This window comes from Heterocephalus glaber, unplaced genomic scaffold (assembly GCF_053883595.1).
Source record: "Heterocephalus glaber isolate CG9 unplaced genomic scaffold, H.glaber_assembly_v1.0 deba00000122, whole genome shotgun sequence".
In the NCBI taxonomy this organism is placed as follows: domain Eukaryota; kingdom Metazoa; phylum Chordata; class Mammalia; order Rodentia; family Bathyergidae; genus Heterocephalus; species Heterocephalus glaber.
Window position 1 is genome coordinate 50,521,414 of NW_028258138.1, and position 17,423 is coordinate 50,538,836.

Below are 17,423 nucleotides of genomic sequence, written 5' to 3' on the forward strand. Positions count from 1 at the left end.
GCCAAGATAAATCTTTAGTCCTGTAAGTCAATTTCTCCCAGTTATCTTGTCATGCAAAGGCTCAATAACACATTACTCTACAGTCTCTCCCAGAACAATCTTAGTCACTTTCATGGTTCCAACTACTACCAGAGGACTGATGATTTCTGTAGCTATATTTACAATCCACACCATTCTTTTTAACTTTATACCTAAATACCAAACAATTCAAATTGCATACAGACAGCTCAAATGCACACATTCAAATATGAACTTATTTTCCCTGCCACATCTACAAAATTGCTTTTCTGCCTTAGTTTTTGGTCTTAGTCACCAAAAGTAGAAAGTGGGAGGCCTCCTAGGCCATTCTACTCCCATCCAATCTATCATAGTCCTACTAATCTTGTTTCCTACTTATGTCTCTCATGCTCCTTTTCTCCATCCCATGCTCTGGTTAGGAACCTCATTGTTTCAGGCCTGGCATACTGTGACAGCATTCCACTTGGATTTTCTGTCCCAGTCTTCTCCTGTGTAAACCTTCCTGTTGTGTGTAGAACCACTATATCATAGGAATGCAAAAACTAACATGTAATGACATAATCTTTGTCTTTTTTTACATACAAATTCTGGCTATATAGTTCAGGGTAGCCTTGAAATAACTACGTAGCCCAGACTGGCCTCAAACTCACAGTTATCCCCCTGCCTCATCATCCCAAATGCTAGGATTACAGGTGTGCCCCACCACACTTGGCAATCCTTGCCTTTTGACTCACAGTGTAGTGGAGGAATATAGACATTAATAATAAAATGTAAGAACTACAATAGTAAAGAATAAAGAAAGAATTGTGGAAACTCAAGGAATTTGGGCATTAAATCTGCTAAACTGAGGTATAATTTCTCACAAGGAAGGTTACATCTGAGCTGAGAACAAATAGGACTTAATCAGATGGACAGAGATACAAGGCATATCAGACAGCACAAACAATTTTAAATTTTGAAAAAAATTTTTCTTGTTATGAATACATGCATGTTATGTGAGAAAGGGAAAATGAGTAGGTAACTTGTTTATATGCATGCTTATGTATTCTTCACTAAGAATAAACTAATGTCTAAAACAAGGAAAATAAGCAAATCATAAATTGCAATCATATTTATGCTTCCCTAAACATTTATTCAGTGAATTATATCCTGTATCTTAATTAGAATCATTGATATCCAGTCTGAATTAATATGTAAATTCATTTGGCAAAAAAGTCTGGCTCTCACAGATCTATATTAATAGCCTAAAAATATTTGTTGAATATTATTTCCAAATATCTACATTTATGAACAAGGCTGAGGCTGTTATCTGGGTTAACAATGTTTATTATAAAACCCAAAGCTAAAGATAAAAGACTAAGGTATACCCTAGGGCAGCTCACTTGGCTTTAGCTGTGCATATGTGCTCCTACTATAGTACAACAATTCTTTCCCTCCTGTGACACTTACCTTCATGATTAAGCTTCTGTGTTCCACAGACTGGCTAAAAATTGTGCCCATTTCAAATATACTTGTGATTCCATCCTCACACAAATTCATCCAGTAACGATATTCCTCTCTCCCAGGTAGTCGATCCCAAAAAGTCTTGAAAGCTTCCCAGAGAGCTTCCTGGCACACTGGAAAATGGACAGAGAGATGTTTTTATAAAATGATAACATGCTTTGAGGTCTTCCATAATGATCATGGAAAGATTCATTCAGATTTCTCTCAGACACTCCTGCCCATAGTGCCCTTTTTTGAAGAGGGGCACACAAGAATGATTAAAAGCTTTTCTCTATGTTCATTTTAAACATTTCAGGTCAGCTAGGTGTGGTGGCACACACCCATAATCCCAGGACTCTGGAGGCTGAGGCTGGACAATTGCCAAGAGTTTGAGATCAGCCTGGGCTACATAGTGAGTTCAAGGCCAACCTGGGCTACATAGTGAGATCCTGTCTCAAAAACAAAATTCAGTTCTGGAGAGAATTTGTTCTCCCTGCTCTTTTCCTTTACAAAGGGAATTGGCTGACCTGTTACTAAGCTGGGGTTTTGCTTCCAATCTCTTTTGTTTAAATCCATGTTTATGCATTATAAAAGTGGACTTGATAATGAACATACAGTTGCTATATATTCTAGGTTGGCCTTGAACTCATTATGTTGTCTAGGCTGGCCTCAAACTTGCAGTGATCCTCCTGCCTCAGCCTCCAGAGTGCTGGAATTACAACCATGCACCACTATGCCCAGCCCTTAATGGACACTGTGAGTTTAAGTTTCTTTAATATTTATAAATATTTCCTGGTCACAACTTCAAAAACTAGCTTCTCAGCCTGTCAGGATGGCTTGGGAAAAAGATAATGACATGTTTAAATGGCCTGAAGATTTTTGGAAAAAAGGCATGACATAAATGCTTTGTATCCACTCCTTTGAAAATACATCACATATCTCTAATTTAAATAGGAGTATTTAATAGCAGCTAGGAATGTAGTTCAGTGACAGAGTGCTTGCCTACCATTTGTGAAGTAGTGGATTCAATTCCAAGAACCAGAAAAAAGTATTAGAAACTCCTCAAAGCTTATGAAAAGTTAAAAATAGTTGATGAAGGCCCAGGGATTTAGCTCAGTGGCACCATGCCTGCCTCACAAGTGTAAGGTCCTGAGTTCAATCCCTGGTACCAAAAAGAAAATAGTTTATAAAAATAAAAAAGGGGATGTTCATCTGGAGTTATTTCTCTCAAGCTACTACATTTCATATCTGAAAACAGAAGATAGTGAGTCATATTTATACATAAAAAGAAAATGAAATTCAGCAGTTGTGCTTCTTGGTATTTGCCTAAATGAATTAAAAATTTACGCTCACACTAAAACTTGCACACAAATGTTTAAAGTAGCTTTATCTATAATTGCTGAAACTTAGAGATGATCAAAATATCTTTTAATAGCTGAACGGATAAACTCTGAATACCATATATTAAAATATTATTCAGAGAGACAAATAAACTAGCTTTCAAGCCATGAAAAGGCATGGAGAGAATTTAAATGCACATTATCAAGTGAAAGAAGCTGATATGAAAAGGATAAGTACTGTATGATTCCAATGATATTCTGGAAAAGGCAAAACTATGGAGACAGTAAAAAGATCAATGCTTGCCAGAAGAGGGAGGGATGACTAGGCAGATGACATGGGATTTTTAAGTGAATGAAATTAGCCTTCATGATATTTTATTGGTAAATACACTGTCATTATACATTTGTTAAAATTCATTGAATGTATACCACAAAAAGTGAACTCTAATGTAAACTATGAACTTTAGTTAATAATAATGCACAAATATTATGTTGACTTACCTAGATATTCAAAGTACTCATCTTTTTTAATAGAATGAATAATTACTGTCTTACCTTATCTGTGAAAGTATATTATAAATTTCAGTGGTACATGAATATCATATTATTACAGGTTGAGTATCTTTATCTAAAATGCTTGAGAAGAGAAGTTTTCAGATTTCTGTATTTTTTTATTTTGGAATATCTACATATATAAATACTGCAATCTCAAAGATAGGGTCAGAGCAAAACATTCACTAATGCTTTATCTATACCTTATATACATAGCCTGAAGGCAATTGTATGTAATACTTTTAATATGCCTGCATTTTAACTGTAAGCTGTCATAGAAGGAGGTATGGATTTTCTATTCCACCAAAACACTGGTGCTTAAAATGTTTTAAAATTTACAGCATTTTTTATTTCAGATTTTCAGAATAGCGACGATCAACAGTATCATGTTCCATTCTGGCTGTTTTATGGTTGATTGATGGAAGAAAATAATCAAAACCCAAAACAACTCTTAAACTTTAGCAGAGTGTGAAATACCTGAATATTAAATTCTTTCCTATCAATTGATTTTTCATAGCTAACTCATAGCTGTGATAGGACTATCTGGAAACCTCCTCCAGGCTGGAGCCTCAGAATGCCTACCCAGAAGCCTCCTGCTGGCTGGGAGCTTTGGCATGCCGACTCGGAGGTCTCCTCTGTGCTGGGTGCCTTGGCATGCCTCCCTAGTGTGAATTTCTTCATGTGTTTGATCAGTTCTCCATTGGCTGGAGATTTCCCACATTACTGATATACATAGTTTCTCTTCACTATGAATTATTTCATGTATTAGAAAATATTTTTGTGTAGGCTAAGTTTTCCTATATCATTTGCATACATATGGTCTCCATCCTGTGAATGCTTTCATGTCTTTGACAATGACTGAATGTGCTGAATGCTTTCCCACAATGCTTACATACATAGGGTTTCTCCCCAGTGTGAATTCTTTCATGTATTTGACAATTTCTCTTTTGGTTAAAAGATTTCCCACAATGCTTACATACATGGGGTCTTCCCCAGTGTGAATTCTTTCATGTATTTGACAATCACTCTTGTGGTTGAAAGATTTCCCACAATGCTTACATACATAGGGTTTCTTCCCAGTGTGAGTTCTTTCATGACTTTGACAGTGATTGTGTGTGCTGAATGATTTCCCGCATTGTTTACATATATAGGGTTTCTCCCCAGTGTGAATTCTTTCATATATTTGACAATTTCTCTTTTGGGTGAATGATTTTCCACAATGCTTACATACAAAGGTTTCCCCTGTGTGAATTCTTTCATGTATTTGACAATCACGCTTTCAGTTGAAAGATTTCCCATAATGCTTACATACATAGGGTTTCTCCCCAGTGTGAGATCTTCTATGTCTTTCAGATGAGGACTTATCAGGAAATCCTTTTCCACATTGCTTACATACATAGGGTAGGGTTTCTTCCTGGTGTGAGTTCTTTCATGATTATGACACTGACTGTGTGCCAAATGCTTTCCCACATTGTTTACATACATAAGGTTTATTTCTAGTATGATTTTCTTCATGTATTTCATAACTCTGTGTAGTGAATGCTTTTCCACATTGCTTCCATACATAAGGTTTCTGCCCAGTGTAAATTATTTTATGTTTGTGAAAGGAATGACTAAGAGATAATGGTTTCACATAGTCCTTAGTTACACAGGTCTTCTCTCCAGCATGTATTCTTTCATTTGCTTGACTACAGTATTGTAAGACCGTGGGCCTCACCAAACGCTCCGAGGAACTGACTACAGTGAAGATCACCCGGGAGGGAACACACCGGACAAGCTGTGAAAGTAAAACAGACCTTTATTAGTCTGGCCAGACGGCGCCCTCCAAGCACCAAGCTTAGAGAGGCGGCCGGCTCAGAGTCTGAGGTCCTTTTATAGGGGTCGCAAGAGGGAACTTGGCAAGCAGCTGTACAGAAGCGAGATGTTGGTGGTTAGGGGAGTGTAGCAACCGGTACAGAAGTGAGATGTTCTGCTGTTAGAACATTTTAAAAACAATAGTTGATTAATTGTTGTTTCTAAGAGACTCTCTAAGGGGAGGAGGTTTCTAAGCTTCTTCCTTCTGAGTTCATCTAAAGGGCAGGCAGGTGGGTCAGGCAGCAATATGGAGTCTGTCTTGTTAACAAGAGTCCTTCATTATGAATACATAAAAGTTTTCTCACATTGTTTGTATCCATATGGACTCCCCACACTGTGATTTCTTTCCTGGGTTTGAAAAACACTGGGTGTGCTGGAGGCTTTCACATTTTTCTTTTCTTTGGTACAAATGTAATTTCCCTTTCAGTAAAGTAACTGCATAATTTTGCTATACTTATTACTGCTGTTTAGAAAGTTGGACTAATCCAGCATACAGAAGACTCAGAAGGCACTGAGGCAGAGCTAACCCACTTACAGATCAGAGTTCTTCCTTTCTTTTTAAAACTTCCACACAAAGTTAAGTAAATAGTGGCTCCCAGTGCCGAGGAGGAGCCTTCTGGGCAGCACTCCCCCCACCCGTTGAAATGAGAAGACACATAAACAAGTCTCAAAACCAGACTTCCATCTTCCTGTATCATGGCACCAAAGTATATACCAAGAGTGGGTTGCTAAGAGTCCCCAGCTAACTAAACAACCTTTTTCTGTAATTTCTGCTGGCTGCAAGCTGCATTCGAAGGATCCTGGGCAACCCAGGAGCCAAGCAATGGAGACTATGACCTTTGAGGATGTAGCTGTGAACTTTACCAAGGAAGAATGGGCTTTGCTGAATCCACCCCAAAAGAAGCTCTACAGAGATGTGACGTGGGAAACATGTATGCATATGACTGCTATGGGAAGAACCTGTGGTAACCAGCAAATGGAAGAACAATACAAAAATTGTTCAAGAAATCTAAGAAATGATGCAGACAAGTATTTGAAATTTGAAGAGATTCTGTATAAATGTAGTGAACATGGAAAAACTCTGCAGTGATTTCCAGCCCTTTCAAAAACATGAAATGAGAACAACTAGAGAGAAACAGTGTCAATATGAGCAACATGGGAAAGCCTACTCTGATCTTAGTGAGCAAACTCACCCTGGGGAGAAAACATTTCTAGGTAAGAAAAATGTGAAAGCCTCCAGCACACCCAGTGTTGTTCAAACCCAGGAAAGAAATCGGGTGTGGGGAGTCCATATGGATACAAACAATGTGAGAAAACTTTTATGTATTCATAATGAAGGACCCTTGTTAACAAGACAGACTCCATATTGCTGCCTGACCCACCTGCCTGCCCTTTAGATGAACTCAGAAGGAAGAAGCTTAGAAACCTCCTCCCCTTAGAGAGTCTCTTAGAAACAACAATTAATCAACTATTGTTTTTAAAATGTTCTAACAGCAGAACATCTCACTTCTGTACCGGTTGCTACACTCCCCTAACCACCAACATCTCGCTTCTGTACAGCTGCTTGCCAAGTTCCCTCTTGCGACCCCTATAAAAGGACCTCAGACTCTGAGCCGGCCGCCTCTCTAAGCTTGGTGCTTGGAGGGCGCCGTCTGGCCAGACTAATAAAGGTCTGTTTTACTTTCACAGCTTGTCCGGTGTGTTCCCTCCCGGGTGATCTTCACTGTAGTCAGTTCCTCGGAGCGTTTGGTGAGGCCCACGGTCTTACAATACTGTAGTCAAGCAAATGAAAGAATACATGCTGGAGAGAAGACCTGTGTAACTAAGGACTATGTGAAACCATTATCTCTTAGTCATTCCTTTCACAAACATAAAATAATTTACACTGGGCAGAAACCTTATGTATGGAAGCAATGTGGAAAAGCATTCACTACACAGAGTTATGAAATACATGAAGAAAATCATACTAGAAATAAACCTTATGTATGTAAACAATGTGGGAAAGCATTTGGCACACAGTCAGTGTCATAATCATGAAAGAACTCACACCAGGAAGAAACCCTACCCTATGTATGTAAGCAATGTGGAAAAGGATTTCCTGATAAGTCCTCATCTGAAAGACATAGAAGATCTCACACTGGGGAGAAACCCTATGTATGTAAGCATTATGGGAAATCTTTCAACTGAAAGCGTGATTGTCAAATACATGAAAGAATTCACACAGGGGAAACCTTTGTATGTAAGCATTGTGGAAAATCATTCACCCAAAAGAGAAATTGTCAAATATATGAAAGAATTCACACTGGGGAGAAACCCTATATATGTAAACAATGCGGGAAATCATTCAGCACACACAATCACTGTCAAAGTCATGAAAGAACTCACACTGGGAAGAAACCCTATGTATGTAAGCATTGTGGGAAATCTTTCAACCACAAGAGTGATTGTCAAATACATGAAAGAATTCACACTGGGGAAGACCCCATGTATGTAAGCATTGTGGGAAATCTTTTAACCAAAAGAGAAATTGTCAAATACATGAAAGAATTCACACTGGGGAGAAACCCTATGTATGTAAGCATTGTGGGAAAGCATTCAGCACATTCAGTCATTGTCAAAGACATGAAAGCATTCACAGGATGGAGACCATATGTATGCAAATGATATAGGAAAACTTAGCCTACACAAAAATATTTTCTAATACATGAAATAATTCATAGTGAAGAGAAACTATGTATATCAGTAATGTGGGAAATCTCCAGCCAATGGAGAACTGATCAAACACATGAAGAAATTCACACTAGGGAGGCATGCCAAGGCACCCAGCACAGAGGAGACCTCCGAGTCGGCATGCCAAAGCTCCCAGCCAGCAGGAGGCTTCTGGGTAGGCATTCTGAGGCTCCAGCCTGGAGGAGGTTCCCAGATAGTCCTACCACAGCTCCCAGCACAGAGGAGGTGAGCCGCGTGGGCGCCAGGAAAAACCTCCTCCCCCCAACCCCCATCGAAATGAGAAGACAGCAAAGCAAGCCTCAGAACCAGATTTCCAGATCACCTACAGCAACCCCAAAGGGAAATGAGATGGAACACTCTGAAACTCAACCACCTGGACTCCCTGAACTGGCAACAAAAGAGGATCTGGAAAAAATGAAATCAGAAATAATTTCTCACATAACAGCAAAGATTGTGCCCATAGTGCTAGACATGATTAATAAATCTAGAGAAGACACAGATAAAAAATAGAGGAGCTGAGGAACATGATGGAATGCCAACATAGGAAACAAATTCAGTCCCTAAAACAGATGCACACAGATTTCCAGGAGATTAAAAAAGCCATCGAAAGTCTATGCAGGAGAATGAGCCAATGTGAACACAGAATTTCAGATATAGAAGATAACACTGCAATTAGTGAGCAGGAAAAAAGAAAATTCTTTAAAATTGTAAGGGACCATGAGAAATCAATCCAGCAGCTGCTAGGTGATGCAAAGAAAAATAACATGAAACTGATTGGAGTCAATGAAGAAACAGGAGAGAGTACAGATGCCATAAAAAAAAAAAAACTGTTCACAGAAGTGATGGCAGAAAATCTCCCAAGGAGGGGAAAAGAATATGACATATAGATAAGTGAGGGATATAGGACTCCAACTAGCCTTGATCAAAAAAAAATCTACACATAGGCATATAATTTTTAAGATTCCAGAAACCAAACAGAAGAAAGAAATTCTAAAAGCAGTTAGAGAAAAGAAACAAATCACATACAAAGGAAAGCCCATCAGAATCACAGCAGACTTCTCAATGCAAACCCTCAAGGCAAGAAGAGCTTGGAGTGATGTGTTTCAAGCTCTAAAGAAAAACAGCCTCCAACCCAGACTGATGCACCCTGCAAAACTATCTTTCAAAATTGATGGTGAAATAAGATACTTTCATGACAAAGAGCAACTTAGGAACTTCATGTATACCAAACCAGCACTCCAAAAAATTTTTGACAAAAGCCTAGGAAAAGACAATGAGGATCACAACCCCAGGAAGCATAGCAGAATGAATTCACTGGGCATGACAAGAAATTAAAAGCAAAGGAGAAGGATCAAACAAAAAGAAAGTCTCGAAAATGATAACTCAACAAGTATCATTTACAACCATCAATGTTAATGGTTTCAACTCACCGATCAAAAGAAATAGGCTGGCAGAATGGGTCATGGAACAAGATCCAACAATATGCTGCTTATAAGAAACACACTTAATTCAAAAAGAAGCTCATAGACTGAAAGTTAAAGGGTGGAAAACAATACTCCATGTGATGGGAACCCGAAAAAAGCAGGAGTAGCTATTCTCTTTGCAGAACAAGTGGATTTCAAACACACACTGATTAAAAGAGACAAAGAAGGATGCTCTATCCTTGTAAAGGGAACAATCTAAGAGGAAGAGATGACAATCATAAATATATATGCACCAAACACTAGTGTAGCCAACTATATAAAACAAATACTAATGGACATGAAAAATCATATAAGCACTAATACAATAGTAGTGGGAGACCTCAATACACCATTGTCACAAATACATAGATCAACTAGACAAAAAACAAACAATGAAATACTAGAACTCAATCAAATTCTTGAACATATGAACTTAATAAATGTTTACAAAGTCTTCCACCCCACAAAATCAGAATACACATTCTTTTCAGCTACATAGGAGTTGTTCTCCAAAACAGACAACATACTTGCTCACACAACATATTTAGGTAAGTGCAAAGGAATTGAAGTTATCCCCTGTATATTAGCAGAGCATAGTGTGATAAAACCGGAGATCAATAGCAAAAGAAACTGCAAAAACTTCATAAAGACATGGAAATTGAACAGCACACTTCTGAATAACAACTGGGTCACAGTGGAAATTAAAGAAGAAATCAGACAGTCCCTTCAAATAAATGACAATGACAACGCAACATGTCAGAATCTATTGGACACAATGAAAGCGGTCTTATGAGGGAAATTCATGACAGTGAATACTCATATTAGGAAAACAGAGCGAGCCCAATTTAACAACGTGATGCTGAACCTCAAGCTTCTAGAAAAAGAAGAGCAGGACAAACTCAAAGCTCATGCAAGGGAGGAAATTATAAAGATCAAAGGAGAAATCAATGCAATGGAGACTAAGAAAACAACATAAATAAAAATCAATGAAGCCAAGAGTTGGTTCTTTGAAAGAATCAACAAAATTGACAAACCCTTAGCCAACCTTATCAGAAAAAGGAAAGAAAAGGCCCAAATCCATGCAATTAGGAATGAAAAGGGTGAAATTACAACAGACCCAGCAGAAATCCAGAGGATCATCAATACCTACTTCTAGAACCTACACACCAATAAGATGGAAAACACAGAAGAAACGGACAGATTCCTAGACATCTAAGAATGACCAAAGTTGAATGAAGAAGACCTAAAAATTCTAAACAACACAATATCAATCAATGAAAATGAAAACATAATTAAAAACATACCAATCAAGAAAATCCCAGGTCCTGAAGGCATCACTGCTGAATTCTACAAGACATTAAGAGAATAACTACTGCCACTACTACTTAAACTCTTCAACAAAATTGAAAGGGAAGCAATACTCGTGAATTCATTCCTGGAAGCAAGCATCATCTTGATCCCCAAAGGAGAGAAAGACCCAACCAAAAAAGAGATCTATAGACCAATCCCACTAATGAACAGAGATTCAAAAATCCTTACTAAGATAATGGCAAATAGAATGGAGAAGATCATCAAGAAGATTCTACACCCTGATCAAGTGGGATTAATCCCAGGGATGCAGGGATTGCAACACATGCAAATCAATCAATGTAATACACTATATCAATAGAGCCAGGGACCAAATCCATATGATCATCTCAATAGATGCAGAAAAAGCATTTGACAAAATACTATACGCATTAATGATAAAAACTCTACAAAAAATCAGAATAGACGGTCAATACCTCAATCTGAATAAAGCCATCTATGAAAAACCAACAGCCAATATCATACTAAATGGTCAAAAACTGAAATCCTTCACACTTAAAAATTAGGAAAAAACAAGGATGTCCACTATCACCACTCCTGTTCAATATACTTTTGGAAACATTAGCCACAGCAATTAGACAAGAGAAAGAAATAAAAGGAATAAAGATAGGAAATGAAGAAATCAAATTGTTATTATTTGCAGATGACATGATACTCTATATAGAAGACCCCAAGAACTCCACCAAAAGTCTTCTAGACTTAATAACCAAATTCAGTCAAGTAGCCGTATACAAGGTCAACACACAAATATCAATAGCTTTCCTCTACGCGAACAACAGACTCACTGAGAGAGAAATAGGGCAAACAATTCCTTTCACAATAGCATCCAAAACACTGAAATACCTAGAAATCAACCTAACAAAAGAAATCAAAGACCTCTTCCCTGAAAACTATAGCACTTTGAAAAAAAAGATTGAAGAGGATATCAGAAAATGGAAAGACATCCCTTACTCCTGGGTAGGAAGGATCAACATAGTGAAAAGGGCCATACTTCCAAAACTGCTATATAGATTCAATGCAATTCCAATTGAGATCCCAGCAGCATACTTCATGGACCTTGAGAAAACAATCCAAAAATTCATTTGGAACAAGAAGAGACCCAGAATAGCAAAAGCAATTCTAGGCAACAGAGACATGGCAGGGGGTATCACAATCCACAACTTGAAACTATACTACCAAGCTACTGTGATAAAAACAGCATGGTACTGGCAAAGAAACAGACTTGAAGACCAGTGGAACAGATTAGAAGATGCAGAAACAAAGCCAGACACACTCAGCCACCTCATCTTTGACAAAGGAGCCAAACACCCTCAATGGAGGAAAGATAGCATCTTTAATGAATGGTGCTGGAGAAACTGGGTATCAACTTGCCAAAGACTAAAACTAGACCTATATCTCTCACCATGCACTAAACTAAAATCAAAATTGATTAAAGATCTAAATATAAAAACAGAAATGCTGAACTGGCTGGAACAGAGGTTAGGTAGAACTCCTGAAGACATTGGGGTAGAAAAAGATTTTATGAACAAAACTTCAGTTGCCTGTGAACTAGCACAATCAACAAGTGGGATCTCTTCTTATTAAAAAGCTTCTGCACAGCAACAGAAACCACCAGCAGTGTAAAGAGACAACCCACAATGTGGGAAAAAATTTTCACCATCTGTCCCTCAGACAACGGTCTACTATCTCGAATCTATAATGAACTTTAAAAAATCAGACCTCCCAAATTTAAAGACCCAATCTAAAAATGGGCATCTGAAATGAACAGACATTTCCCAGACAAAGAAGTAGAAATAGCAAAGAAATACATGAAAAAATGTTCAACATCACTGGTCATTCAAGAGATGCAAATGAAAACAACACTGAGATTCCACTTCACTCCAGAAAGAATGGATGCTATCATGAAATCAACCAATAACAAATGCTGGCTGGGCTGTGGGGAAAGAGGAATACTGCTCCACTGCTGGTGGGAATGTCGACTGGTGCAACCACTGTGGAAATCACTATAGAGATACCTCAAAAACTAGAACTGGAAGTCCCATTTGACCCAACTATTTCCCTGCTGGGTATCTTCCCCAAAGAATTAAAAGAATCATACCACAGTGACATATGTTCACCTATGTTCATAGCAGCACAATTTGTAATAGTTAAAACTGTGAAACAGCCCAAATGCCCATCAACTGGAGACTGGATAAAGAAAATGTGGTTTTTTAATAAAATGGAGTACTACTCAGCCATAAAAAATGAGAAATTAGAGGCATTTATAGTTAAATGAATACACATTGAGGCAATACTCTCAAGTGAAATAAATAGGACACACATGTATAAATACTGAATAGTTTCTCTAGTGTGAGAAACTGAAAGTGTAAATAAGGACTAAAAGGTATAATAGATATGTGAAATAGAAAGAAAAGGGGCAAAATTGAAGGGCAAGTGGGAGGGGTAGGGGAAAGGAAAGAAGGAAATGGAATTAATATGACAAAATGGAAAAATGGAAACAAAGTGTTTGTAAATAGGGAGGGATGAAGGGGTTGAAGGAAGGGCAGGGGAAGGGTGAAAAATAAGAACCAAGAGAGATTATGTAAGGGTGCAAATTTCCAATGATGAATGTCATTATATTGTATACCTAAAATGTACCAATGATTAGAATGAATAATTGAGAATGTGAAATAGGAAGAAAAGGTTCAAAGGGGTAGGGGAAGTGGGAGGGGCAGAGGAAAGGAAAGAAGGGAAAGGAAAAATTATGAGAAATGGAAAAAATGGAAACAAAGTCTTTGTAAATAGGGAAGGGTGGAGGGGGTGAAGGGAGGGTTGGGAATGGGGAGAAAATAAGAACCAAGATGCATCATGTAAAGGTACAAGTTCCAATGAGAAACGTAAATTTATTGTATACCTCAAATGTACCAATAAAAGAATTTTAAAAAAAAAAGAAGAGAACTACAATAGCAAAAGCAATTCTAGGTAACAGAGACATGGCAGGGGGTATCACAATCCACAACCTGCAACTCTACTACAAAGCTACTGTGATAAAAACAGCATGGTACTGGCAAAGAAACAGACCTGAGGACCAGTGGAACACAGATTAGAAGATGCAGAAACAACTCCAGACATACTCAGCCACCTCATCTTTGACAAAGGAGCCAAACACCCTCACTGGAGGAAAGATAGCTTCTTTAATAAATGCTGTTGGAAAAATTGGGTTTCATCTTGCCAAAGATTAAAGCTAGACCGCTCTCTCTCTCACCATGCACTAAACTAAAATTGAAATGGATTAAAAATTTAATACTAAAACAGAAACACTAAATCAGCTGGAAGGGTCAGGAAGAACTATTGAAGACATTGGTGTAGGAAAAGTTTTTATGAACAAAACTTCAGCTGCCCATGAATTAGCACAAACAATCAACAAGTGGGATCTTCTTATTAAAAAGCTTCAGCATAGCAAGAGAAACGACCAACATTGTGAAGAGACAACCCACGATTTGGGAAAAAATTTTCACCATCTGTCCCTCATACAAAGGTCTATTACCTGGAATATATAAAGAACTTTTTAAAAAACAGATCTCCCAAATTTAAAGACCCAATCCAAAAATCACGATCTGAAAGGAACAGACATTTCTCAGACAAAGAGGTAGAAATAGCAAATAAACATATGAAAAAATGTTCAACATCACTGGTCATTCGAGAGATGCAAATGAAAACAATGCTGAGATTCCACCTCATCCCAGAAAGATTGGCTCCTATCAAGAAATCAACCAATAACAAATGCTGGCAGGGCTGTGGGGAAAGAGGAACACTGCTCCACTGCTGGTAGGAGTGTACACTGGTGCAACCACTGTGGAAATCAGTATGGAGATACCTCAAAAAACTAGGATTGGAAGTTCCATTTGACCCAGCTATTCCCCTGCTGGGTATTTTCCTCAAAGAATTAAAAGTATCATGCCACAGTGATATATGTGCACTCATGTTCATACTGGCACTATTCATGCTAGCTAAAACTTGGAAGCAACCCAATTGCCCATCAACTGAAGACTGGATAAAGAAAATTTTTTTTTTTTATTAAATGGGGTATTACTCAACCATAAAAAATGAGAAACTATAGACATTTATTGCTAAATGGGTGCACATTGAGGCGATACAATTAAGTGAAATAAATAGGACACACATGTAAATACCAAATAGTTTCTCTAGTGTGAGAAACTGAAAGTGTAAATAAGGACTAAAAGGTATAATAGATAATGTGAAATAGGAAGAAAAGGAGCAAAGGAGAAGGGAAAGGGGAAGTGAGATGGGTAGGGGAAAAGAAAGAGGGGAATGGAATTTATATGAGAAAAAGAAAAAATGGAAACAAAGTCTTTGTAAATACGGAGGTATGGAGGGGTTGAATTGAGGGCAGGGGAATGGGGAAAAAATAAGAACCAAGATGGATTACGTAAAGGTGCAAGTTTCCAATGATGAATGTCATTATATCATATACCTTAAATGTACCAATAAAATTAATTTTAAAAAATAAAATAAAGAAGATTAATGTAGCAACTCAGAAGGAAGTTCATATAACCTAGGGCCTGGACAAAGTAAGTACTCAATAATTATTTGATGAATTAATGAATGAATAAACAAGCCTCATTTCACAATCATTTCATATGTCTCCTCTTTAACATCATATGGCTTCTGACTGGCTATTGAGCAGCAAGAATCAAAGTTTGGAAATCCTCCAAATGTCTAACAAATATACTATGGTCAATTAAGTAAATGTTAATAAATGTAAGAAACACAGTGAATTTATGTAACAAAAAGACATGAGTTCAAGATCATACTGTTTAATTAAAAATAAAATAAAGATGGACACAATGGCACATGCCTGTGACCTCACCAGCTCATGAGGCTAAGGCAGGATTACAAGTTAGAGGCCAGCCTCGGCAACTAAGTGAGTCCTTGTCTCAAAATTTAAAAAAAAAAAGTGGGGGACATAGGTCAGTACAAAGGCCCTCGGTTCAATCTGCAGTACTATTATTAAAAGTTTAAATTAAAATTAGAGTCTGTTGCTTCAGGGAGTACTGTGAGAAGTGACATCACTTTAAATATAAAAATTCTTGTGTCCTAACTAGAAAGCAACCCACATCAATCTGTGGAATATCTAAACTACAAAATAAAGCAAAAGCAACTGATTATATTTTCATGTTTATATAATACCTTAAATAGGCAAGCAGGTGAGTATACTTTTGTAAATATATTTTGTGGGTATATTTAGCAAATTACTGTTAAGAAGGAAAAATTATACTTAATTTCTCCCTTTGGTTTTTTTTTTTTTTTGTTACTGGGGATCAAACTTGGGTCTTTGCTCTTGCGCAGCAGGCGGTGAAACCACTGAGCTAAATCCCCAGGCCCTCCAGTTGGTATTTTTGAAGTGCTTAAAAAGATTTAAAACATTTCTTCTCCTAAATATGGAATATTTAATATTTATAATATGTAAACTTAATATGTAATATAAACTTTCCTCTAAAATTGTGTTAATACTATATTCTTAGCAAGTCCTTTCTCTATACCTAGGACATAATACTTGACTCAGTTGTGTCTAAATTATTACAAATTTTGACTTATAATGACGCACAAATGTGATGGAACCCAAAGGTTTGCTTACCTCGAAGTTTAAAATATTTCACATGGTTTGCCACAGCCTCTGTAACAGTTTCATTTGGGCAGATTTTTACTCCATTAGGAAACAATAGAGCTCGCCTTCTTCTAAGTAACCACCGTTTCTCAGCTTCTCTGTGGTCCAGAAGCTGTTTCTTTTCAGCAGGTAGAGAAAAGTCTGTAGGTTCTTTGGGCAGTAAAAAAGAAACTGCCCGCTTTGGTTCTTGGATCTCTCCTGAAGATAAGTAGGTTTGCACTAGAGAGTGAAAGCATAATCAAGCCTTCTGATGAGGAATGAAGGTAAGATACAAAAGGTAACAGAAAAAGACATTTGTACCAGATTTGGATTTTTGAAGTCAATGGCTATCCCGGGACTGAAGTATTCAATCTTTCTCCCACTTAATTCCCCACTCCATTAATTCAAGATTTTTATCAAAGTCAAGTATACATCCAATTTCAACACAGGAAATAAGGGAAAAGATTTGTACCAAGAATTACTAATGAAGAAGAAAACCCCAAATTACTAGAGATAGTTTAAAACAATGTAAATAAATATCGAAGACTAAGAATACTACTTACTCAATTTCTTACAACAATCACAACAAATAATACTGTTTTAAGAACTATACTAGAGATGAATAGAAAGGTAAAAAAATATATTTTAATTACCTGTTAATGATGGAAGGTTTCCTTCTATCAAGACAAATATCAAAATACCCAGAGAAATCTTCCCCCAAAAAGGAAACATAATCTTTTAGACCCAAAACAAGTAAATGAGATGGCAAAATTCTTAATTGAACATCCAAAAACTTGAAGTTTCTAATAACAAATCATTACAGAAAAGGCCTTAACATTTACAAGTTTATGTTTTAGAATGGATAACCACTGCAAAACTATATTAATGTAAATAAAAATGGCATCCCTTCAAAGTGGCTCTCAATTCTTTCTGACATAATCAGCATCCTATGAAAGCAGGAGAGATAAG

General features: G+C 37.3%; 1 protein-coding gene and 1 pseudogene across 8 annotated transcripts in view; one reads left to right on the forward strand and one right to left on the reverse strand.

The window, feature by feature from the left end:
• Window positions 1-17,423, reverse strand: part of Impg2 (interphotoreceptor matrix proteoglycan 2) — a 240,980-nt gene that overhangs the window by 216,825 nt on the left and 6,732 nt on the right. For all 8 annotated transcript variants that reach the window (XR_015452507.1, XR_015452506.1, XM_087214545.1 and 5 more), the window contains exons 2-3: window positions 16,446-16,694; window positions 1,468-1,634 (exon numbers count right to left, since the gene is read on the reverse strand). Coding sequence is in view for 6 of the 8 variants with exons in the window: in XM_087214545.1 (XP_087070671.1) it covers window positions 1,468-1,634; window positions 16,446-16,694 (416 nt within the window). In the remaining 2 variants the exon portion in view is untranslated. The remainder of the gene's footprint in view (window positions 1-1,467; window positions 1,635-16,445; window positions 16,695-17,423) is intronic.
• Window positions 6,067-8,116, forward strand: LOC147830427 (uncharacterized; annotated as a pseudogene).